This window comes from Anser anser (assembly GCF_964211835.1).
Source record: "Anser anser genome assembly, contig: HAP1_SCAFFOLD_32, whole genome shotgun sequence".
Classification (NCBI taxonomy): domain Eukaryota; kingdom Metazoa; phylum Chordata; class Aves; order Anseriformes; family Anatidae; genus Anser; species Anser anser.
Genome location: NW_028154148.1, coordinates 3,961,949 through 3,985,704, shown reverse-complemented (window position 1 = coordinate 3,985,704; position 23,756 = coordinate 3,961,949). Strand labels below are relative to the sequence as shown.

General features: G+C 50.0%; 2 protein-coding genes across 2 annotated transcripts; one reads left to right on the top strand and one right to left on the bottom strand.

The window, feature by feature from the left end:
• Window positions 1–10,757: 10,757 nt before the first annotated feature.
• On the bottom strand, window positions 10,758–11,967 carry LOC310890672 (olfactory receptor 14C36-like; the record flags this gene model as incomplete). The annotated part of the gene is made up of 1 exon (XM_083852983.1): window positions 10,758–11,967. The coding sequence occupies exon 1, from the start codon at window positions 11,661–11,663 to the stop codon at window positions 10,758–10,760; it is 906 nt and encodes a 301-aa protein (XP_083709109.1). The 5' UTR covers window positions 11,664–11,967.
• A 7,173-nt stretch (window positions 11,968–19,140) lies between these two features.
• Window positions 19,141–20,166, top strand: LOC310890567 (olfactory receptor 14C36-like; the record flags this gene model as incomplete). Its single annotated transcript, XM_083852889.1, has 1 exon — window positions 19,141–20,166. Exon 1 carries the CDS (start codon window positions 19,234–19,236, stop codon window positions 20,164–20,166), a length of 933 nt encoding a protein of 310 aa, XP_083709015.1. The 5' UTR covers window positions 19,141–19,233.
• Between the last annotated feature and the right edge of the window lie 3,590 nt (window positions 20,167–23,756).

Genomic DNA, 23,756 nt, shown 5'->3' with positions numbered 1-23,756 from the left:
CGGGTGGTGAGCAATTGCATTGTGCATCACTTGTTTTCTTACACATTATTATTGTTAATACTATTACCATTATCACTATTATTATTATTATTGTTATTATTATTTTCCTGTCTTAATAAACTGTCTTTATCTCAACTCACCAGCTTCACTTTCCCGTTTCTCTCCCCCATCCCAGAGAGGGAGGGGGGAGGGTGAGCGAACGGCTGTGTGGTGTTTAGCTGCCAGCCGGGTTAAACCACAACAGTCCTTATGGCGCCCAACGTGGGGCCCGAAGGGTTGAGATATCGACAAATCTGACCAGAGTGTGTTAAACTAAAATTGGTATAAGTATTGGACCTGCTTAATAGTTGCTAGTCACGATGTTGATTGCCTTAATCTCCAGTCTGCTGTACCTGTATTCCAAATTGAGTTTTATGGTGCGTTACTTTCTGTATGTGCTCCCTGTTGCACTGTTTATCCTTTCCGGACCCTGGTTTAAGATTGTTATGGTACTGTGCGGTGTAGCAATGGCTTATGAAATGATGAAATATCTGGTCACGACTTTAACCTGGTATTTGTACTCAGCACTGACGTCGACTCTATACTTTGGAACCCATATCTCGGAAACTATTAGCAATTACACCTATTGCCTGTTTTCGTTAGGGAGCCAATCTGTGAAGGGGACAGGGGAAGACATGTTTCCCTACCTGTTCACTCTCCCTTTCTCCTTCACCACCACCACCCTCTTATCCCCCGAGTTAGTTACGGTGGTTCTCCGAGATGTTGAATATCCTTGGGATACTCAGACCAGCCTGCTCTTGTTGTTATGTCTCCTGAATGCGCTTCAGATTTTGTGGAGGGTTAAACAACTACTTAGGAATCTCATCCGGAGATCTGTCTTGAGGCGGGATAGTTGCGAGTGGCAGGGAGTGTGGGAGGATATGGGCAGGTTTCTAGAGCAGTGGTCACCTCCAGTGTTTTGGACATTCACCCCTGAACAACTGCAAAATCCTAAAAAGCTGGCAGAATGCTTGAAAAAAAGGTGTCATGACTCTGGCAGTTCCAAAGTGACACAAATCACTGTAGCGTGCTGGGGTCTGGCTTGTGCCTATCGAGCTGCAATTGATGCTACTAGCAACCTAGCTCCGGCTCCGGCAGCCGCTCCGGCTCCAGCCCCTGCAGCCGCTCCGGCTCCAGCCCCTGCAGCTGCCCCAGCTCGTGCAGCTGCTCCCACTCCTGTGTCTGGGTCAGAGAAACGAGCTGTAGCAGTGCAAGTTGACCCCGCAGAGGGTATTCCAACCCCAGTGGCAGACCCTGTGGCTGGGTCAGAGAAACGAGCTGTAGCAGTGCAAGTTGACCCCGCAGAGGGTATTCCAACCCCTGTGGCAGACCCTGTGTCTGGGTCAGAGAAACGAGCTGTAGCAGTGCAAGTTGCCCCTGTAGACAAGGTGAAAAAATGGTATAGAGGCTCAGGTCGTTTAAAACGCAGACAGTCTTCTGCTAAGTCTGGGCGTAGTGAAGACGAGGCTGGGCCATCAAAGGTGCAGGAGACTGAAGATGAGGATGAGGATGGCGAAAAATCAACAGTAACTACCCGGACTCCATACCAGCCATCAAAGGTGCAGGAGACTGAAGATGAGGATGAGGATGTCGGAAAATCAACAGTAACTACCCGGACTCTACACCGGCCATCAAAGGTGCAGAAGACTGAAGATGAGGATGAGGATGTCAAAAAATCAACAGTAATTACCCGGACTCTATACCAGCGTGAGCTACGAGATGTGCGAAAAGATTTTGGTCGCTGTATAGGCGAGCAGCTTGTCACCTGGCTGCTCCGGTGCTGGGACACGGGAGCCAATTATGTGGAATTGGAGGGCAAGGAAGCCAGGCGGCTGGGATCCCTTGCTAGGGACGCATGCATTGACAAAGCAATTGGAGATGGGGCACAATCTCGCAGCCTCTGGAGGCGTCTCCTGTCAGCTGTGAAGGAAAGGTATCCCTTCAAGGAAGAACTTGTATGTTTACCAAGCAAATGGACCACCATGGAGAAGGGAATTCAGTACCTGAGGGAATTAGCCGTACGGGAAGTAATTTATAAGGACCTAGACGACGAACAAACATCCGCAGATCCAGATGCAGTCCGGTGTACACTACCCATGTGGCGGAAGTTTGTACAGAGTGCCCCATCATCATATGCCAACTCATTGGCAATACTAGCCTGGAAAACGGAGGAGAATCCCACAGTGAATGACGTGGCTAAATTACTCCGGCAGTACGAAGGAAATCTCTCCTCTTCCCTAAAGGCCTGTGTCTCAGCTGTGGAGAAACTCTCTGAAGAGGTCCACCAACTTAAAGAGAATTTATCTTCCCCTCCACCTGAACGAACCAGTGTCCACCAGCTAAAAGAGAATGCTTTAGAGAAACTTTCTGAAAAGATCCACCAACTTGAAGAGAGATTATTTTCCTCCCCACCTGTACAAACCAGTGTCTCAGCTATTAGGGGTAAACGTTCATCTATGCAAGGAAGACAATATGGTGGGCACACACACCGCGCCACCCTGTGGTTTTACCTACGTGACCATGGAGAGGACATGAGAAAATGGGATGGAAAATCTACTGCGACCCTAGAGGCACGGGTACGTGAATTGCAAAAGAAAACAATTGGGAAAAAGGAGTTCTCTGAAAGGTTTGCTGCTCCAACTTCCAGCAGGCAGTCCTTTAAACACAGAAATGAAGATTCTGACCAGGACTAGAGGGGCCCTGCCTCCAGCCAGGGGGAGGAAAGGGACAATCGAGTTTATTGGACTGTGTGGATTCGATGGCCTGGCACGTCAGACGCACAGAAGTATAAGGCTTTGGTAGACACCGGTGCACAATGTACTCTAATGCCATCAAGCTATAAAGGGCCAGAGCCCATCTGTATTTATGGTGTGACGGGGGGATCCCAGCCGTTAACTGTATTGGAGGCTGAAGTGAGTCTAACCGGTAATGAGTGGCAAAAGCACCGTATTGTGACTGGCCCAGATGCTCCGTGCATCCTTGGCATAGACTATCTTAGAAGAGGATATTTCAAGGACCCAAAAGGGTTCCGCTGGGCTTTTGGCATAGCTGCTTTGGAGACAGAGGACATTAAACAGTTGTCTACCTTGCCTGGTCTCTCAGAGGACCCTTCTGTTGTGGGGTTGCTGAGGGTTGAAGAACAGCAAGTGCCGATCGCTACCACAACTGTGCACCGGCGGCAATATCGCACCAACCGAGACTCCCTGAGTCCCATCCATAAGCTAATTCGTCAACTGGAGAGCCAAGGAGTGATCAGCAAGACTCATTCACCTTTTAATAGTCCCATATGGCCAGTGCGAAAGTCTAATGGTGAGTGGAGACTAACAGTGGACTATCGTGGCCTGAACGAAGTCACGCCACCACTGAGTGCTGCAGTGCCGGACATGCTAGAACTCCAGTATGAACTGGAATCAAAGGCAGCCAAGTGGTATGCCACAATTGATATCGCTAATGCATTTTTCTCCATCCCTCTAGCAGCACAGTGCAGGCCACAGTTTGCTTTCACTTGGAGGGGAGTCCAATATACTTGGAATCGGCTGCCCCAGGGGTGGAAACACAGCCCTACCATTTGCCATGGACTGATCCAGTCTGCGCTGGAGCAGGGGGAAGCTCCTGAACACCTGCAGTACATCGATGACATCATTGTGTGGGGTGACACTGCAGAAGAAGTTTTCGAGAAAGGGAAGAAAATAGTCCAAATCCTTCTGAAGGCCGGTTTTGCCATAAAACAGAATAAAGTTAAAGGACCTGCACGAGAGATCCAGTTTTTAGGAATAAAATGGCAAGATGGACGTCGTCAAATCCCAATGGATGTGATCAACAAGATAACAGCTATGTCTCCACCAACTAGCAAAAAAGAAACATGCTGGGTAAAACAGTCTGGGCTACTCCTGCCTCAGGAAAAGGCAAACCCATTCGTGGAATTGCTTTTGCTCAGGGACCTGGATGCACTTGGTGGGTAATGCAAAAGGATGGGGAGGTCCGGTGTGTACCTCAAGGGGATTTGATACTGGGTGAGAATAGCCCATGAGTTGAATTGTAGTATGTTAATTATTATATAATACTGTATGTCATCACTACCATGATTGCTATATATCATAGATGAAAATGGTGATTAATTAGAATGTATTGGACAGAGTGTAACCTGAGCATGACATAAATGGTATGGAATAAGGGGTGGATATCTGTCCTGGTTCCAGTTAGGACAGAGTTAAGTAGCTCATAGTAGTTGGTAGGGTGCTATGTTTTGGATTAGGATGAGAAGAGCGCTGATAACATGCTGATGTTTTAATTGTTGCAGAGCAGTGTTTACACCAGGCCAAGGACTTTTCGGCTTCTTGCTCTGTCCTGCCAGCGAGCAGGCTGGGGGTGCAGCAGGAGCTGGGAGGGGACAGACCCAGGACAGCTGACCCCAACTGGCCAAAGGGGTATTCCATACCATCTGGCGTCATGCTAAACAATATATAGGGGTGGCTGGCCGGGGTGGGGGGGGCCGGCTGCTCGGGGATAGGCTGGGCATCGGTCAGCGGGTGGTGAGAAATTGCATTGTGCATCACTTGTTTTCTTACACATTATTATTGTTAATACTATTACCATTATCACTATTATTATTATTATTGTTATTATTATTTTCCTGTCTTAATAAACTGTCTTTATCTCAACTCACCGGCTTCACTTTCCCGTTTCTCTCCCCCATCCCAGAGAGGGAGGGGGGAGGGTGAGCGAACGGCTGTGTGGTGTTTAGCTGCCAGCCGGGTTAAACCACAACAATGGGTCTGCTCATCGATGGGTGTTACCCCTTGTTTATCACTTGAACTCTTTAATGTATCTCAAGGTTTCTGTATACAGGTGATAATTGTACCAAGAATTCTATACCATTCTGAGGAGTACGTATATACATGGCACATTGAACTCTTTAATGTATCTCAAGGTTTCTGTATACAGGTGATAATTGTACCAAGAATTCTATACCATTCTGAGGAGTACGTATATACATGGCACACGGTAGCAGAGTACCATCTAACAAAAAGAGAACCAATCACGGCTGTAACATTGGCAACGTTGATAATTCTGGGAGGTACCGGGGTGGGCACTGGAGTTGTCTCTCTGGTCAGACAAAGCCAGGAGTTCACCTCCCTATGTGTGGCTATATGTGAAGACTTAAGTCAAGTTGAACAGTCGATTACTGCCCTGGAAAAATCGGTACGGTCACTATCAGAAGTTGTTTTGCAAAACCGTAGAGGACTAGATCTGATATTTCTGCAACAAGGTGGATTATGTGCCGCCTTGAAAGAAGAATGCTCTGTATATGCAGACCACACTGGAGTAGTGAGGGATACAATGAGGAAGCTCAGAGAAGGATTGGAAAAGAGGAAACGAGAAAATGAAGCCAGGCAGAATTGGTACGAATCTTGGTTTAATTATTCATCTTGGCTTACAGCTTTGCTGTCAACAATAGCAGGACCTTTGTTGTTATTAGTGTTAGGGCTAACCTTTGGACCATGTGTTTTTAACCGAGTAATCGCGATTGTAAAAAGCCATTTAGAGGCAACGCATTTGATGCATATCCGTGCTAAATATGAACCCATAACTACGGATGAGGATGCTGAAACTGCTGAAATGTTAATGCTTACTAGTCAGGCATACCAGGAATTAATGAACAAAATAACTAACAAAAAGAAAAAGGAGGGATTGTGATGTATAAAGCATGTTTGTTCATTATTTCCCATGGCTATATTAAGAAGGAACAAAGGGAGTCACCCAGGTGGCGGCAAGAACTGTGAGGCACCCAGCCTGTTGCTGTCTCGGACAGAAGATTGAGAGAACTTTGTGTAAACAATGTAATTGGAAAAATGATAACCCACTGCCCTATCTTAAGACAAACCAACCTGACCAATTAAGGAGGGGAAAACACCACATACCAAGCAGGGGAAGACTACTGCCTTCATCCGTGCGACCACCGGAGGGACCGGAGATGACCCGCTAGCAACAGTTGACGCAGCCGCAGTACCAGGAAGGGGGGCTACGTAACCCCGGAAGAACCTGGTGATAAAAGGGTACTGCGAAGGGGGGGGGGGGGGGCACGCACCGTTTGGAGGAGCATGGACTCCCTGGCCGCCCAGCGCTGTTTTGCTTGCTGATCGCTTACTCAATAAACTAATTCTTTCTGGCTAAAAGAGTAATTTATAACAGTATAGTCATTGCAATGGGGCCTCACTGCTTCCTTGATACCCTGTGCAGGGGTGGACAGGTGTCCTAATGAAGTTCTTCTCGTGGCATCACACTGCCCACCACATCATACAGACCCCAAGAAGAGCCCTGAGCCAGACGGGGGGATGCAGGATCTCCCCTCTCAGGGGCTGGGGTCAGGCCTTGGCCCTTCTGCTTCACCAAAACCAACCAAGACTTTTCTCAGCACAGCGCTTTGCCTCTCTGCAATCATGGCCTCCAATTATCTGCCCTAACAAGTCCCTGGGGAGGCTTTGTTAGGAACAGCCTTCAGTGGGGCCCATTAATACTCCAAATCACTTCAACTTTTCCTCCTGACTTTACCTTCTCAAGCAGTTGCATCATTCTCCTCTCACTACCCAAGCTTAGTAGTGTCAGCACTAAAATACACCACGGAACTCATTAAAACAGAGAAAGTCCTAAGCAGCCATATCTCTCCCACAGTTTTCTTCAAGTCTTCAGGACTTGTGCAGCTAACTGGAGAACTTTCATGGCGTAGTTAAGGAGGAAGATTTCAAAGAGCATCTAATAGAAATCTTTCCTCATTGTAAAGGCTGATTTTTGTTGCATTTCAGTTTGGAGCATCATTTCCCTATAGATATTGGTCTAGGGTTACTCCTTTGAAGCCCTGCTTAGGTAGGAAGAACAGGGGTTTTCCTATTTAAAAACAAATAACAGGAAATCATGCTGCAATTTAAAAAAAAAAAACACTTCAAGTTCCTCATTTTGTTGCCTCCAATTATGTTATCCTTCCCATAAGAATGACTGTACACGATATATTTTACACTGATTAATAGGAAATTTAAAATCATAGTATTAATATTAATCCATACCATAGTAATTCAATGAGAAATGATGAGTTTCTTGCTAAGGAAACCAGTAGACAGACTGCTCAGAGATGGGCGAGCTGGAACTCACTGAAACTCAAAGCAGCAACTGGGTTGGTGAGAGCGGTCTGAATGATCCAAGAGTAAGGGGAGGGCAAAGCAGGAGAACCATGGGAAGTGCATGGGTCCAGACAGGCAGCTGGCAAGGGAACATTCGGCAGGGTCTGTGTAATCAAGATTGGTTTCATGCCTGGAAGATGAGGGAGCACACCATGATAGAAAGTGATGACAAAGCAAGTACAGGCGAACACCAGGATTTCTTCTCCTGTCCTGAATATACATCCTGAAAATTTCTTCATGATAGAAATTATTCACGTGAGACATTTAATGGAAGGGATTGAATCATTTGAGCTGATGAGTAGTTGCTTTATTAATTGAGTACTAAAGAATTTATTGGGTATTCGGGCAGAATATTGCTATCCGACCACAAGCAACCACGGAAAACCTCCTGTGGCCCCATTTTGTTTGAGGCACTTCCCTGGACCAGCAGATGTCAGAAAAGACCTGCAGGAGACCAGAGCCCTTTGGGAAAATCAGGTGGAGCCAGGTGGAGTTCCCAGGGCACCTCCACTGCCAGCAGTGGTCTTTGTCCCTGCAACTGCAGCCCAGCCCAGCACAGGAAACCCCTTCAAAGACAACACCCTAGTTCAGTGTGTTCCTGGGATTGACCTAGATTTGAAATGGCCTTTGGGAACGATGATACTTTCCCTTTTTCCTACGAGACACATGAACATCCGTTTAGATTCCTGGGTCATCTTTAGCAAGCTCAAGCTTCAAAACTCAAGTATAGCATGCTTCAAATGGCTGAGGCAGGACCCATCAGCTTGCCCCACTTTAATAATGGTCCCTGTACAACTGAGGTTTTGAAAGTGAAAAATGTGAAAGGACCCGTCAGGTCAACGCGCAGAGTAAGGGAATGTCATAGGCATTGTGCTGGAGTGTCAGAAGGCAAAAAGCACTGCATTGTGCCTCAGAGTAATCAAGGAGACCTAATCCAGTTCATCTGTGAGATAAAGCAGAGTGAAGGACGTTGAGTTGTGTCCTAACGTGAAGAAGGATGTACATCACTGGTGAAGGAGCTCTCTTTTTGTGCCATCACCAATGCAAATTATACAAGAACTACATCAAATAAAGGTAAGCTGTCCCACCCTGGCCCTGTCACACCACGGGGCAGCGAAGGCAGTGTTTTCAGTTTCAGCCTCTTCTTCAGAGAGGTTTTGCCCTCTCCCTGCGCACCACGGGGCAGAGCCTGGCCCTGGGCGCTGCGTGAGCACCGTGCAGGTCATGGTAGGCTGCGGTGAGGGGACGAATGCCCTGGGCCCCCTTCCTGCTCTGCCCAGGCCAGCAAGGGCCCCGAGCGGCCTCGTGTCCCCTGCCCCTGCAGCTCGGGGCTCCCTTCCCCAGCCCTGGCTCTGCAGCACCAAGCCCTGCTGGGAGCCCTCCCCTGCATGCTGCCACCGCTCCCTGACGCTGCTGGTGCCCTCTGCCGGGCACTGCCCAGCCCAGCCCAGCCCCTGCCCACCTCTCCCCAGCCCCCGGACCTTGCCTGGTCACCCAGTCTTGGCCCTTTCCTACTGTTCACTGAAGGCCTCTGAGACCTTTGTGCTGTGGCCTCGCTGTGTATCCTGGCATTGCAGAGCTCCCATCAGCCCGTGCATCTTTTTGCTTAGCTTTACTGTGAAGACCCACTCGCTGCCCACCCAACACAAGGCACACAACATCCCAGGAGAACCCTTAGGATATCCTGGTGGCTCCCGATACCTCCCTGATGCCGCCAGCCCTCTCACGTTTCAGTCCCAGGAAGCTGCTTCTTGACCAGTCAGGGCCTCCAGGGGCACTGGGATTCCACCAGTGACGACTCAGTCCAGCCCTGACTCCCTCACCCAGCACCCCGTGCCCTCCATCCCCTGTGTCCAGGTGGCACCCAAGCACAAGAGTGAGGCCTTGATCATGGCATTCCCTGAGCATCTTCTGCACTCCAGTTTGGGAAGAAGAGCCCTGAGCACTAAGCAACTTCATTTTACTAACAAGATGCCACAACAGAGGCCAGATGTCATTTAGGAATAAACACATTCAGAGAAAGCGTGTGGGTCACACAGAGGGTTGGTCATCTGGAAAAGAGGAATGAAAGCAAATATTTATCTGCAAACATAATTTTAAAGAATACGTACCTAAAGGTCAAAAATTAACTGGAGATAAACTAGAAAAGGGAGATAGCCAATTGATTGCTAAGTAAATATTACCACTAGAATCATTTTCTTCATTGTGTCTTTCAGGTCCTGGTTCCTCATGCTGTAGATGAGGGGGTTCACTGCTGGAGGTACTGCCAAGTACAGAAATGAAACCACCAGGCCCAGGGATGGTGAGGAGATGGAGGGGGGCTTCAGGTAGGCAAACATGGCATTGCTGACAAACAGGGAGCACTTTTTTATTTTTTTTATTTTTATTTTTATTTTTTATTTTTATTTTTATTTTTATTTTTATTTTTATTTTTATTTTTATTTTTATTTTTATTTTTATTTTTATTTTTATTTATTATTGTTTTTATTATTTTTATATTTTTTATTTTTTAAATTTTTTTCTTTTTTTGTTGTTGTTTGTTTGTTTTCTTATTAGACTGACTTTACCTCAACTGATGAGTTCTTGTACTTCTTCTGTTTTCGATTCACGTGGTGGCAGTGAGCTAACGGCTCTGTGGTTTTCGCTGCCTGCCAGGTGCAACCAACAGCAGGTGAGTCCTTGCCGAGCCCTCAGTCCCTACAAGACCGTGCTGTGACCCTGATTTCAGCACATGGATCTAGTGGAGGAACACGAAAGGCAAATATCCTCTTTGTTGTCTATTCCTTGGAAATGTTCTTGACCACAGTTTTTTAAGAAGTCGTCAGCCTTCAAGCAGTGCCCTGAGGAGATTCTTTCTGAGTACTGAAATGCTTCTCTGGAGGCCGGCTGTGCCACTGCCGTGCCCACTGCCTGTCCCTGCCTGCAGTCCCAGCACAGCCCCACAGCAGCACTGGCACCAAGCTACAGGAGCAGCCGGGCCTGACCCCACCAGCAGGGCTCAGCACCAGAGGGGGGCAGTGGCAAGAGAGCAGCTCGGCATGCCCCAAGCGCTGGTGCTCCCTGCCCGTGCTGCTGGGATGGGACTCTTTTCCTCTGCAGCCCTGCACATGGCACTGCCCCTGCAGAGCCAGAGCAGCTCTCAGAGGAAGGACGTCACACAAGGAAGGCAGTGCAGGCTCCTTCACTTTGTTTAAGTTCACAGAGAGATAGGCTCCTCGTTTATAGAGTCTCAGTATATGCATTCATCACGTACATACTGAAATGGAAGTGGAACAACGGGCTCCTTTCTTTTATTTAAATTCACAGAGGGCCTGGCTCCTCATATACAGACTCTCTGAGATTGAATGAGAAGAATCATATCATTTTAATGGGCAACTTTAGACATTGAAACAAAGAAAGTTCGGTAATGAAAACACTCATAAATAAACAAACACACAAAAATAATTATATATATAATATTAGTTGTTCTTCTAGTCATTGATATTACTAGTCATCTGCAGATGTAGAACGGAAATTTATTGCTTCTGAAACACATCTAGTCATTTATTTCCACAGCGCTTGCTTAAGCTCCTTGTTCCTCATGCTGTAGATGAGGGGGTTCAGTGCTGGAGGCACCACCGAGTACAGAACTGCCACCACCAGGTCCAGGGATGGTGAGGAGATGGAGGGGGGCTTCAGGTAGGCAAACATGCCAGTACTGATAAACATGGAGACCACGGCCAGGTGAGGGAGGCACATGGAAAAGTCTTTGTGCCGGCCCTGCTCAGAGGGGATCCTCAGCACTGCCCTGAAGATCTGCACATAGGACAGCACAATGAAAACAAAACAGCCAAATAATAAAGAAACACTAAACACAAGGGCCCCAACTTCCCTGAGGTAGGCATCTGAGCAGGAGAGCTTGAGGATCTGGGGGATTTCACAGAAGAACTGATCAAGCTCATTACCTTGGCAGAGGGGCAGGGAAAAGGTAGTGGCCGTGTGCAGGACAGCATTGAGAAAGCCACTGCCCCAGGCAGCTGCTGCCATCTGGGCACAAGCTCTGCTGCCCACGAGGCTCCCGTAGTGCAAGGGCTTGCAGATGGCAACGTAGCGGTCATAGGCCATAATGGTGAGAAACCAGTACTCCGCTCCAACTAAGAAGACAGAAAAGAAGATCTGTGCAGCACACCCTTGATAGGAGATGGCCCTGGAGTCCCAGAGGACATTGGCCATGGCTTTGGGGAGAGTGGTGGAGATGGATCCCAGGTCGAGGAGGGCGAGGTTGAGGAGGAAGAAGTACATCGGGGTGTGGAGGCGGTGGTTGCAGGCTACGGCGGTGAGGATGAGGCCGTTGCCCAGGAGGGCAGCCAGGTAGATGCCCAGGAAGAGCGCGAAGTGCAGGAGCTGCAGCTCCCGCGTGTCTGCGAATGCCAGCAGGAGGAACTCGCTCACAGAGCTGCTATTGGGCATTTCCTGCCTCCGGGCATGGTGTCCTGCCCAAGGAACAGAAATACACTAATAATATGGCAGAGTGACCTGAGAAAACCATTCCCATTTCACAGTTAAGTCCCTCATAGCACTTGCCCAATTGCACACAGGTAGTTGGCAGATCCCTTTCCTGCATTGGATTCAGCTGCTCTGTGCTGGCATCTCTTTGACTGCAGGACAATTGCACTAAGGAGGTTCTCCTGAGAAGAGCTTGAACACTGCTGAGAGCAGAAGCCAGGCTCCAAGTGCCCATCTCCAGACCCCTCACCCTGTGCCCGTACTCCCCTTCCCCCAAGCACCCCGAGGGCTCACTCCATGGGTAGGTGAAACCCCCATCCCCAGGCAGCCTGGGAACAAGAGCAGCAGCAGCACGGCCAGGTGGAGAAGCCAGGAGGAATGGCAGCGTGCTGCTGCCAGGGGAGGCAAGGCCAGGGAGGGACAGACGGACACTCAGCACACCCTCCTGTGCTGCAGCTCTGGCTGCAGAGGAGGCAGCTCCTGCTGGGGACAGCGGGGGCTTGAGGGCAGAGGCTGTGCTGGTGGCAGAGGAGAGCAGGGGGTGTCCCAGGGAAGGCGCCTGCCCTGCAGGGGCTGGCAGGGAGGTGCCTGAGCCCTCCCTCGCACAGCATTTCTGGCAGCAGCTCCCTCTCACCGCCTGCCCATGTCCCTGCTGCCTGCCCGTGTCCCTGCTGGGAGCCGCTTCTGTGTCCCCACGTCTCCTCCCTGTCCATGCTCACAGACTTATCCCACAAGCTGTGTGCTCTGATTCACTCAGATTCCCCTCCACTGCAGGAATCTGAAAGCACAGAATCCAAAAAAAAAAGCCTTTCCCAAAAGATAAACCAAGCCTCAGTCTTCTTCTGGAAATTTCCTCATATAAATGCCATTCTCTACAGCATCTTCTACCCTTTGCTGGAGAAACAGAGAGACTACTATCCCGACAGATGCTATCAGGAATCGGATGTGCCAGCTGCAAAAGACCCCTCTGGCAACCCCACCTGCATGGCCCTGCTGCCAGAGCCTCTCGGGGCCAAGAGCCTGCAGATCTGTCCTGCCACACGCTGCCCTCTGTTGCTGCGCTCCTCACTGCCTCCAAGCCCTCTCTCCTTCTCTCCTGTCCCCGTGCCAGCTGCGGTCAGAGCCCCCAGCCCTGCTGCGCTGTGCACAGGAGCTGCTCCTGGGCAGAGCTGTCTCTCTGCACCAGGGCCCTCTTGCCACGAGCTCTCTCTGTCCCACGAGCCCGGCCCAGCTCAGCACCAGACGCCCAGCCCAAGGCATTGGAATCCCCCCTGGGGGGGTTCTGGTGAAGCGCCCAGGAACCTCAGGCACTGGGAGACAATTGAAGCCATCTCTCAACAAGTCCAAGTCAGAGGCAAGTTTCCTGCAGTGTCCCCCTGAGGGCCAGCACTGACACAGCCTCCCTTGGAGCTCGTTAGAGCAGAGCATTGGAGGCAGTGAGGACAAGGAGACAAAGGCAATGTGAAGGTGACCCTGATGTGTAGACAGTGTATTTGTTTCAACTAGCACAAGGGCCCAGACAATAGTGAATGATTTCAAATTTGAGAAGAGAGAAAAGGAAGTTAAAATAGTAATAATAACAATAATAATAATAACATTAATAAGAATAATATGTACAAAGTAAGTGATGCACCATGCAATCCCTGAGAAGCCCCTCACCGATGCTCAACCTGTCCCTGAGCATTGGTCCCCCTGACCCTGGCCAGCCTGCAGCAGGATCTCTTGTGCACGTCCCTTCACCTTCATTTCTTTCAGTGCAAAATCAGCTTTCAGAGGAATTTGGAGTATTTTCTTCCCTTTCTCAAACACTTCCTGTGCTCTGTCACCCCACACAACGATGCCATCGATGTACTGCAGGTGTTCAGGAGCTTCCTCCTCTTCCAGGGCACTCTGGATCAGTCCATGGCAAATGGTAGGGCTGAGTTTCCTGCCCTGGGGCAGTCGATGCCAGGTTGAAAGCAAGCTGTGGCCTTCAATCTGCTGGCAAACGGATGGAGAAAAATGCATTAGTGATATCAGTTGTGGCAAAACGCTTGGGTGCCTTTGATCCCAGTGTGCATGGAAGCTCTACCGTGTCCGGCATGGCAGCACTCAGCACTGCATGACTTCCTTCAGGCCACGACGATCCTCTGTCAGCGGACTCGGTTGGTGCTCTACTGACTGAGGTGCACGGCTGTGGCAGTGATTGGCACCAGCTGTCCTTCAGCCCTCATCAACCCCACAACAGAAGGGTCCTGTGAGAGACCAAGGCAAGGCAGACAACAGCATCATGTCCTCCGTCTCCAAGGCAGCTGTGCCAAAAGCCCACCCATACCCTTTTGGGTCCCTGAAATATCTCTCCTCTCCTGAAGCAGTCTCTTCCAAGGATGCACAGAGTCCGGGGCCAGTCCCAGTGGGGTGCTTTTGCCACTCCTTCCCACTTAGACTCACTTCAGCCTCCAGTACAGGTCAGTGTTGGCATCCCCCTGTCACTCCAGACATACAAATGGGTTCACCCCTCCACAGCTTGATGGCACTAGGGTACGCTGTGCAGTGGTGTCCACTGGAGCCTGAGACTTCTGGGGGCCTGATGTGGAAGGCCATCGAATCCACACAGTCCAATACAGCCGATGGTCCCCTTCCTCCCCCTGGCTGGAGGCAGGGCCCCTCTAGTCCTGCTCATAGTATTCCTTACTGTGTCTGCAGGACTGCCCGCTGGAAAGTGGAGCAGCAGTTCTCTAAGAACCCCTTTTAGGGGTTGTTTTTCCTTGCCACTCACGTACCCGTGCCTCTAGGGTTGAGGCAGATTTTCCATCCCACTTTCTCATGTCCTCTCCATGGTCACACAGGTGAAACCACAGGGTGACACACAATGTGTACCCACCATCTCTCCTTTCCTGCCCTCTGAGTCCAGGGAGGGGCCCCGTTTTTCCCAGCACCAGAGCAGCACAGGGATAGGGATCGCGTGATTACTGATGCCCTTAGGACCTCTTCCTCTTGGTCCTCCTACTCACATGATGGCCCAGCTTTTCTGAAGCCTGCCTCATCTTCTTTCTCCTCCTTTCTTGTCTGGGTAGGAGTTCCTTTCCTTTCTTAAAAAAAATTAAATAAATAAAAATAAATAAAGAAAAACTGACTTCCATATCCACTGCTTTTTTCTTCCATATACGAGCAACTGATACAGACAAAAGATTGGTTTTCTGGCCCAGACACAGGGCCCATAAAAGGAGCTGGAGTTGCTGCAGAGCATTTTGCAGATGCTGTAGTGGCTGCAGGGTCTGTCAGAGGGGTTGGAGTGGCTGCAGGGCTTGTCACAGAGGTTGGAGTGGCATTGATCATTGATTGTGGCTCTGTAAGCATAGGCCGAGACCCAGCACACTGCAGTGCTATGTGTCTCTTTGGAAATGCCAGGGTGATAACACAACTTTTTCAAGCATTTCGCAGTTTTTTAGGATTCTGTACTGTCTCAGGGATGAAGTTCCAAAGCTTTGGAGGTGCCCCCTGCTCTAGGTGCCTGCCCAGATCCTCCCACAGTCCCTGCCACTCCTCACTCTCCTGCCTCTGGACAGATCTCTGGATGGCATGCATTAAGTAGTTGCTTAAACATAAACAAAAGCTGAAAAATATGCAGGAGACATAACAATAGGAACATGCTGGTTTGACCATCCCAAGGATATTCAGAGCTTTGAAGAGCTACTGTAATTAGGCTGGAGGAGAAGGGGGAGGTGAAGGAGAAAGGGAGAGTGAACCAGCGGGGAAAAGTGTCCTCCCCTTGTCTCCCCCATGGCTTGGTTTCCTGAGGAGAAAAGGTCAAGAGTGTAATTCTTAATAGTTTCTGAGTCATATCATAAGCCAGTGTTACACGATACAAGAAAAGAATAAACTTGAAGCAGCCATCAGAAAAGATAAAGAGCATGACAGGGGAGACATACAGTAAGTAATGTGCTATACAACACAGTTCTGAAATTGAGCACAACAGACCTGAGATTAAAAAAAAAAATAAAAAAAGAAAGAAAATCAAGTTTGTGATCAGCAACCATTAAAATCAACTCATGCTTATAAAGGTTTACTTTTAACATGCTGTGGTGAGATCTGTCATTGGCTCAAACTTTGTGCTCCATGTCGGGCACCAAAAAGAGCGTGTTTTAACCCAGCAGGCAGCTCAGCACCACACAGCCATTCCCTCACACACACACCCTGCTACACCCCCAGCGAATGCAGGACAGAATGAGGAGGGGGAAAAAATAAAATAAACTAAAAAAAAAAAGTCATGGGTTGAGATAAAGACAGTTTAATGGGACAGAAAGGGAAGACAAATAATACGAAGAATGATGATGATGACCGTGATGGTGATTGCCTGTCCCGCAGCAGTGGTACCCCCTACCCTGGCCAGCCACCCCATACTGATTGTTCAGCATGACGGCTGCGGTATGGAACATCCCTTTGGCCACTTGGGGTCAGCTGTCCTGCTTCTGTCCCCCCCAGCTCCTCAGGCACCCCCAGCCCTCCACTGCTGGGCAGCAACTAAGTCATCAGTGTGTGATAATCATTCTTCTCATGCTAAATGCAAAACACAGCATCATACCAGCTACTAGGAGGAAAATTAACTTGATTCTAGACAACACCAGGACACCCACAGACCAAGGGCATGATATCTCTGTGTGTATATCAAAAGAGAAAAGGTGCTGGAGATTAATTAGAAAGTACTGGAGCTGAGCACGATGCAGATGGTGTGGAATATGGGGTGGATATTGTCCTCGTTGGGGCTGGGATAGACTCAATTTTCTTCCTATTAGCTGGTATGGTGCAGTGTTTGTATATAGGACACAGCTCCAGACAAAATAACAGCATGCATGAGAAGGAAGAAGAGAAAAAGTGGAATTGGGCAGCCTTCTATCCCATACCCTTAAATGATTCTGTGCTGTAATACCATTCAACTGGTTGCTGCCGTATTGTCCAAACTGTCCTGCAAATTCCTGCTGCTGTTACCTTGTGGGAGATGGCATAATCAGGGTGAGCCATCTGCCTGCAGACATTAACAGCTGACAGAATGGAGCATCTGTCCAGGGGAACCTTGAGAAACTGCAGGATTTGGCCTAAATGAACCACTTGATCTTTACAAGAAGAAGAGCCCAGTCCTGCACCGGAGGAAGAGGAACCCCCCACATCAGGGCAAACGGGGACCCTGCTGAGTGAGCTGTGCCCAGGAGGAGGAGGGCCTGGGCACCACGAGGGATGCCATACGAGCAGTGCTGCTGCTCCCCAGGAACAGGCCAGCTTCCTACAGAGCTGCCTTACGACGAGCATGGCCACCAAGAAGATCTGAGGTATCAGACTCAGCTCAGATCCGGTGTGACACCACACGGACAAGGGCTTAGAGCCAGCAGGAAAAGATGTGCAGGTCTGGGAGTCCCTAGGACAGTCTGGTGTAGACAGGACAGAGGGCTGTGACAAGGCTGAGAGTCCCAACAGGACCCAGGGCTTTGTGTCCATGGCTCTGGCTGTTGTCTCTGCCACTGAGGCCTAGGAGGAGACAGCTTATCGGTAAAGCACCAGGGCCTCATTGCATCCTCGCCCCCACCCATGAACCAGGCAGGGCTCGTACCATTCTCCTGCACTTAGCCATGCACATCCCCATCTCCTACTGCCCCACGAAGAGCCCTGAGCACTGTGTGAAGAGAAAGGATCTCCCTTCCCAGGGGCTGGCGGTCAAGGCCTGGCCCTTGTGCTTGGTGAAACACATCCAGTTTTCCTACATATCAGTGCCACCTTCACATTGCCTTTGTCTGCTTGTCCTCCCTGCCTCCAATGCTCTGCTCTAACGAGCTCCAAGGGAGGCTGTGTCAGTGCTGGCCCTCAGGGGGACACGGCAGGAAACTTGCCTCTGACTTGGACTTGTTGAGAGATGGCTTCAATTGTCTCTCAGTGCCTGAGGTTCGTGGGCTCCTCAGCAAAGCCCCCAGAGGGGGGATTCCAATGCCTTGGGCTGGGCGTCTGGTGCTGAGCTGGGCCGGGCTTGTGGGACAGAGAGAGCTCGTGGCAAGAGGGCCCTGGTGCAGAGAGACAGCTGTGCCCAGGAGCAGCTCCTGTGCACAGCGCAGCAGGGCTGGGGGCTCTGACCGCAGGTGGCACGGGGAGAGGAGAGAAGGAGAGAGGGCTTGGAGGCAGTGAGGAGCGCAGCAACAGAGGGCAGCGTGTGGCAGGACAGATCTGCAGGCTCTTGGCACCGTGAGTCTCTGGCAGCAGGGCCATGCAGGTGGGGTTGCCAGAGGGGTCTACAGCTGGCAAATCCGATGCCTGACAGCATCTGTCGGGATAGTTGTATCTCTGTTTTTCCAGAAAAGTGTAGAAGATGCTGTAGAGAATGTCATTTATAAGGGGGCATTTCAAGAGGAAGACTGAGCATCAGTTTATCTGAGCTTTTTTTGAATTCTGTACTTTCAGATTCCTGCAGTGGAGGGGAATCTGAGTGAATCTGAGCACACAGCTTGTGGGATGGGTCTGTGAGCATGGACAGGGAGGAGATGTGGGGACACAGAAGCGGCTCCCAGCAGGGACACGGGCAGGCAGCAGGGACATGGGCAGGCGGTGAGAGGGAGCTGCTGCCAGAAATGCTGTGCGAGGGAGGGCTCAGGCACCTCCCTGCCATCCCCTGCAGGGCAGGCGCCTTCCCTGGGACACCCCCTGCTCTCCTCTGCCACCAGCACAGCCTCTGCCCTCAAGCCCCCGCTGTCCCCAGCAGGAGCTGCCTCCTCTGCAGGCAGAGCTGCAGCACAGGAGGGTGTGCTGAGTGTCCATCTGTCCCTCCCTGGCCTTGCCTCCCCTGGCAGCAGCACGCTGCCATTCCTCCTGGCTTCTCCACCTGGCCGTGCTGCTGCTGCTCTTGTTCCCAGGCTGCCTGGGGATGGGGGTTTCACCTGCCCATGGAGTGAGCCCTCGGAGTGCTTGGGGGAAGGGGAGTACGGGGTCAGGGTGAGGGGTCTGGAGATGGGCACTTGGAGCCTGGTTTCCTCTGCTCTGAGCAGCGTCCATGTTTTTTTTGAGATGTCCTTCTGAGTGCAACTGTCTTGTAGATCAAAGAAATGCCCGCAGAGGGCAGCTGATAGCAGGACTGATGGACTTCGGGCCTTAACTCGGACTTAGAAGCAGCCTTCAGGTGTCTTGGGGCAGCTAGAATAAAAAATACAAAATAAAAATAAAAAATCCCAACAGCACTCCTCATCAGTTGGTTTGAATGTGAGACAAACTGCGGCAAAAGTCTTTGGTATTAGGAGTAAAGTAAAGCTGAGATAACACCAAATTCCTCTTTATGTCTGGCTGTAGGACAGGACTGTCTCTTTCATTGCCCAGAGCAAAGTCTCCTGCTCCAAGGGACACCCTAAGGCAGGACCAAGTACAACTCAGGAAAGGGACCTGCCATATGCCTGCCTGGATGTGGAGAATCATTTGGGGAGGTTTAAATGAGAAATGGTAGGAGTTGTCCTCTGCTAAGTCGGTTGTACATTATGAATGTCTTTCTATTCTTTGAGCAGAACCCAATGCCTCTAAACAGCAGATGTCCAACAGCAGCTCTGTGAGCGAGTTCCTCCTGCTGGCATTCACAGACACGCGGGAGCTGCAGCTCCTGCACTTCGGGCTCTTCCTGGGCATCTACCTGGCTGCCCTCCTGGGCAACGGCCTCATCCTCACCGCCGTAGCCTGTGACCACCGCCTCCACACCCCCATGGACTTCTTCCTCCTCAACCTCGCCCTCCTCGACCTGGGATCCATCTCCACCACTCTGCCCAAAGCCATGGCCAATGCCCTCTGGGACACCAGGGCCATCTCCTATCAAGGGTGTGCTGCACAGGTCTTTCTGTTTGTCTTGATTTTGTCAGAATTTTATGTTCTCACCATCATGTCCTATGACCGCTACGTTGCCATCTGCAAGCCCCTGCACTACGGGAGCCTCGTGGGCAGCAGAGCTTGTGCCCAGATGGCAGCAGCTGCCTGGGGCAGTGGCTTTCTCAATGCTGTCCTGCACATGGCCACTACATTTTCCCTGCCCCTCTGCCAAGGCAATGCTGTGGACCAGTTCTTCTGTGAGATCCCCCAGATCCTCAAGCTCTCCTGCTCAGATTCCTACCTCAGGGAGGTTGGGCTTACTGCTGTCAGCTTCTGTATAGGTGTTGGTTGTTTTGTTTTCATTGTGCTGTCCTATGTGCAGATCTTCAGGGCAGTGCTGAGGATGCCCTCTGAGCAGGGCCGGCACAAAGCCTTTTCCATGTGCCTCCCTCACCTGGCCGTGGTCTCTATGACTGTTAGCACTGGCATGTTTGCCTACCTGAAGCCCCCCTCCATCTCCTCCCCATCCCTGGACCTGGTGCTGTCATTTCTGTACTCGGTGGTGCCTCCAGCACTGAACCCCCTCATCTACAGCATGAGGAACAAGGAGCTCAAAGATGCAGTGAGGAAAATATTTCTATACATGCTTCTTCATCATCAATAATGACTTCATTATTGTGATCATTATCATATCATTTTTGTCATTATACTTATTATCAAAATATAATATTAGAAATAATCCTAACAGGACTACCTGGTTATTTGGGAAAATGAGAGAATGATTTCGTTAAGTCTATTTTTATTAATATTTTAACAACATTTTATATTGATAGAAATAATGTTATTTTTATCCTTTTACATAAGAAGTTATAAAATTATTTTCATCCGGTCATAGAATCATGGAATCACAGAATGGCCTGGGCTGGAAAGGACCTCAAAGATCATCTAGTTCCAATCCCCCTACCATGGGCAGTGACACCTCCCAAGAGATCGTGGTTGCTCAAGACTTCATCTACCTTGCTCTTGAAGACCTGCAGGGATGGGGCATCCAATACCTCTGTGGAAAACCTGTTCCAGTGCCCCACTATCCTCTGAGTGAAAACTTTCTTTCTAACCTCTAATAGGAATCTCCCCTTTTAATTTAAAACCACTTCCCCTTGTCCTATCATTATCTACCTGAGTAAAGAGTCCTTCTCCATCCACTTTATAAGACCACTCTAAGTATTGAAAATCTGCAATGACATCACCCCGGAGCCTTCTCTTCTCCAGGCTGAACAGCCCCAGCTCTCTCAGCCTTTCTTCATAGGAGAGGTGCTCCAGCCCCTTGATCATCTTTGTGGCCTCCCTTTGGACCCGCTCTAACAGCCCACAGCCTTCTTGTGCTGGGGGCCCCAGACCTGGATGCAGGACTCCAAGTGGGGCCTCACAAGGGCAGAGCAGAGGGGGACAATCACCTGCCTCCACCTGCTGGCCACCCCTCTCTTGATGCAGCCCAGGATGCACTTGGCCTTCTGGCCTGCATGTGCTCCCTGCTGGCTCATGTTGAGCATTTCATGCAGCAGAACCCCCAAGTCCTTCTCTGCAGGGCTGCTCTCAATGAGTTCTTCTCCCAGCCTATCCCCATGTCTGGGATTTCCCTGGCCCAGGTGCAGCACCTTGCACTTGGACTTCCTAAACGTCATAAGGATCACATGGGCCCAGTGCTCAAGCCTGTCCAGGACCCCTTGGATGCCATCCCTTCCTTCTATAGTATCACTAGTATATCACTATAGTATCTAGAGTATCCACCACTCAGCTTGGTGTCATCTGCACTCAATGTCGCTGTCTATGTCATTGATGAAGACATTAAACAGTACTGGTCCCAGGACAGACCCCTGAGGTAAAGCACTTGTCACGACCCTCCACTTGGATATAGATCCATTGATTGCGACTCTGCGGTTTTGACCTTAGCCACTGAATGGTGCACTCATCAAATGCGTCTCTCTCCAATTTGGAGACCAGGATGTCATGTGGGACCGTGTCAAAGGTCTTACAGAAGTCTCAGTAGATGACATTGGTCAATCTTCCTTTATCATCTGATGTGGTCACTCCATTGTAGAAAGCCACCAATTCGATATGGCACAATTTACTTTTTGGTGAAGCCATGCTGGGTGTCTCGGATCACTTCTTTGTCTTGCATGTGCCTGACACTGATTCCAGGAGGATCTTTTCCATGGTTTGCCAGACACAGAGGTGAGGTTCACCATTCTGTAGCTCCCTGGGTCCTCTTTTCTACCGTTCATCAAAAGGGGAGTGATGTTTCCCTTTTTTCCAGTCACCAGAGACTTCACCCGACTGCCAGGACTCTTCAGATATGATGGAGAGAGGCTTGGCAACTACATCAGCCAGTTCCCTCAGGACCTGGGGTGCATGTCATAAGGCCCCATAGACTTGTACGTGTTTAGTTTCACAAGGTGTTCCCAAACCTGCTCTTCACTTACAGCAGGTGGGACTTTGCCCCCCAGTCTCCATCTCTGGGTTCAGGGAAATGAAAGACCCTGGAAGCCTGACTGGCAGTGAAAACTGAGGCAAAGACGTTGCTGAGTCCCTCAGCCTTCTCCATGTCTGTCATTACGAGTTCACCCTTCTCATCCACCAGAGGGGGAACACTCTCCTTGGCCTTTCTTTTCTGAGCCATGTATCTGTAGAATCGCTTCCTGTTATTCTTTGCTTCACTTGATAAGCTCAGTTCCATCCGTGCCTTGGATTTTCTTATCCCATCCCTGCTCATCCGAAACAAAACCATGCGTAAGGGCCTGGGAAAAAGGAACCCTGGACCATCGAAGCCATTCTGGAAACAAAACTTGTAGGTAGGAAGCGCAGTTTTGTGGAGGTGCAGAGCCGATGGGCACATTGTGGAGGATGTTCCTAAAGACCTTTGTGCCCTTTCCCTCCTGACAACAATGCCACTTCTGTCTCAAGACTAGAGTAGCCAAGAGAGGTGAGACAGATACTCTGGGATCAAGAATGTCATCAGAAAGCTGATCCCAATAAGATATGGGGAGGTCAGGAGCAGCCTGGACGAGAGAGATGTGAGATTTTGGGGTGGGAAGAAGAGCATGGCCAGCAGAAATTAATGATTTCATGGAGGTAAGAGGGGTCATATAATGTTGATGCTGCGGTAACACTGACTTAAAACAGTCACGTATGGCCCTTACCTTACTTGAACCAGGAATTTTAATCCCTAAACCTAAATGCTACTCCAACACTCTGACAGGAATCAGTTTTCTCTCTTGCTAATCCTAATGCCTTCCCTTAAAACTAGCATTAAAATGTTCTATTTAAACCTAGACTTTTTGGGAGACCTAAACAAAAACCTAAAGCATAGAGCTTGTCCATACTTTAAACGCAGACCTGACACCACAAGCAGATCAGCAAACACTCCCACTAAAACTTTGCTTAATGTCTACCCCAGAGAGAAAAAACAGGTACCGAGAGGTCTAGAGAGAGCTCAGATCTACCTCAGGATCTCCTGCCCCAGCAGGAAGAATGTGGCTGTAGCAGTGACTGGGAGGTCACTTCTGTCTCTGCAGCTGATAGGGCAGCAGCAGGAACGTGTCACGCAAAGGGACTGTGAGGTCCCTTGTGTCTGGAGGTGGCAGGTCAGCCTTGGCTTCTCCCTGGGATGTGCACGTTGGGGCTGACATCTGCCAGTGGCCCTGCCAGGCCAGCAGAAGGCCCCTGCTTGGCATGCTGCCTGTGGGATCCCCTCTGCCTCCATCCCCAGGACGACCCAGACAGAAAGAAGGCCCGCAGAGGGGTTGTCCTGTCCCTTCTGCTTGAGTCCAGGACTGGACAGCAGGAGGCACAAGGCTTGGCTGTGTCTAGCCAAGAAGCTGCAAGGCCAGCAGCAGGCCCAGGGCTTGGGAGATGCTGGTGAGTATCTATGATCAGACCCTAGCTTTGTGTTTCAAGGAACAGCTGGTGAGGGTTGATTAGACATTGGTGAAATGATGGAAATGCCGGGATGAGAGCAAGGTTGTGGACAGAGATGGGTGTCTGCAGACTTCAAGGAAATAGGGCAAAGTGTGGAACAGCATAGGAAAGGCTGCAGAGGAGAAGGCAGAGGGTGCTGGCAAGAAGGGAAGGCCCCAACAGCCCTGACGTTTTTGTCCCTTTGGCTAGAGCTTCTGAGGAGACGAGATAGAGTCATTGCAATGGGGCCTCACTGCTTCCTTGATACCCTGTGCAGGGGTGGGGAGGTGTCCTAATGAA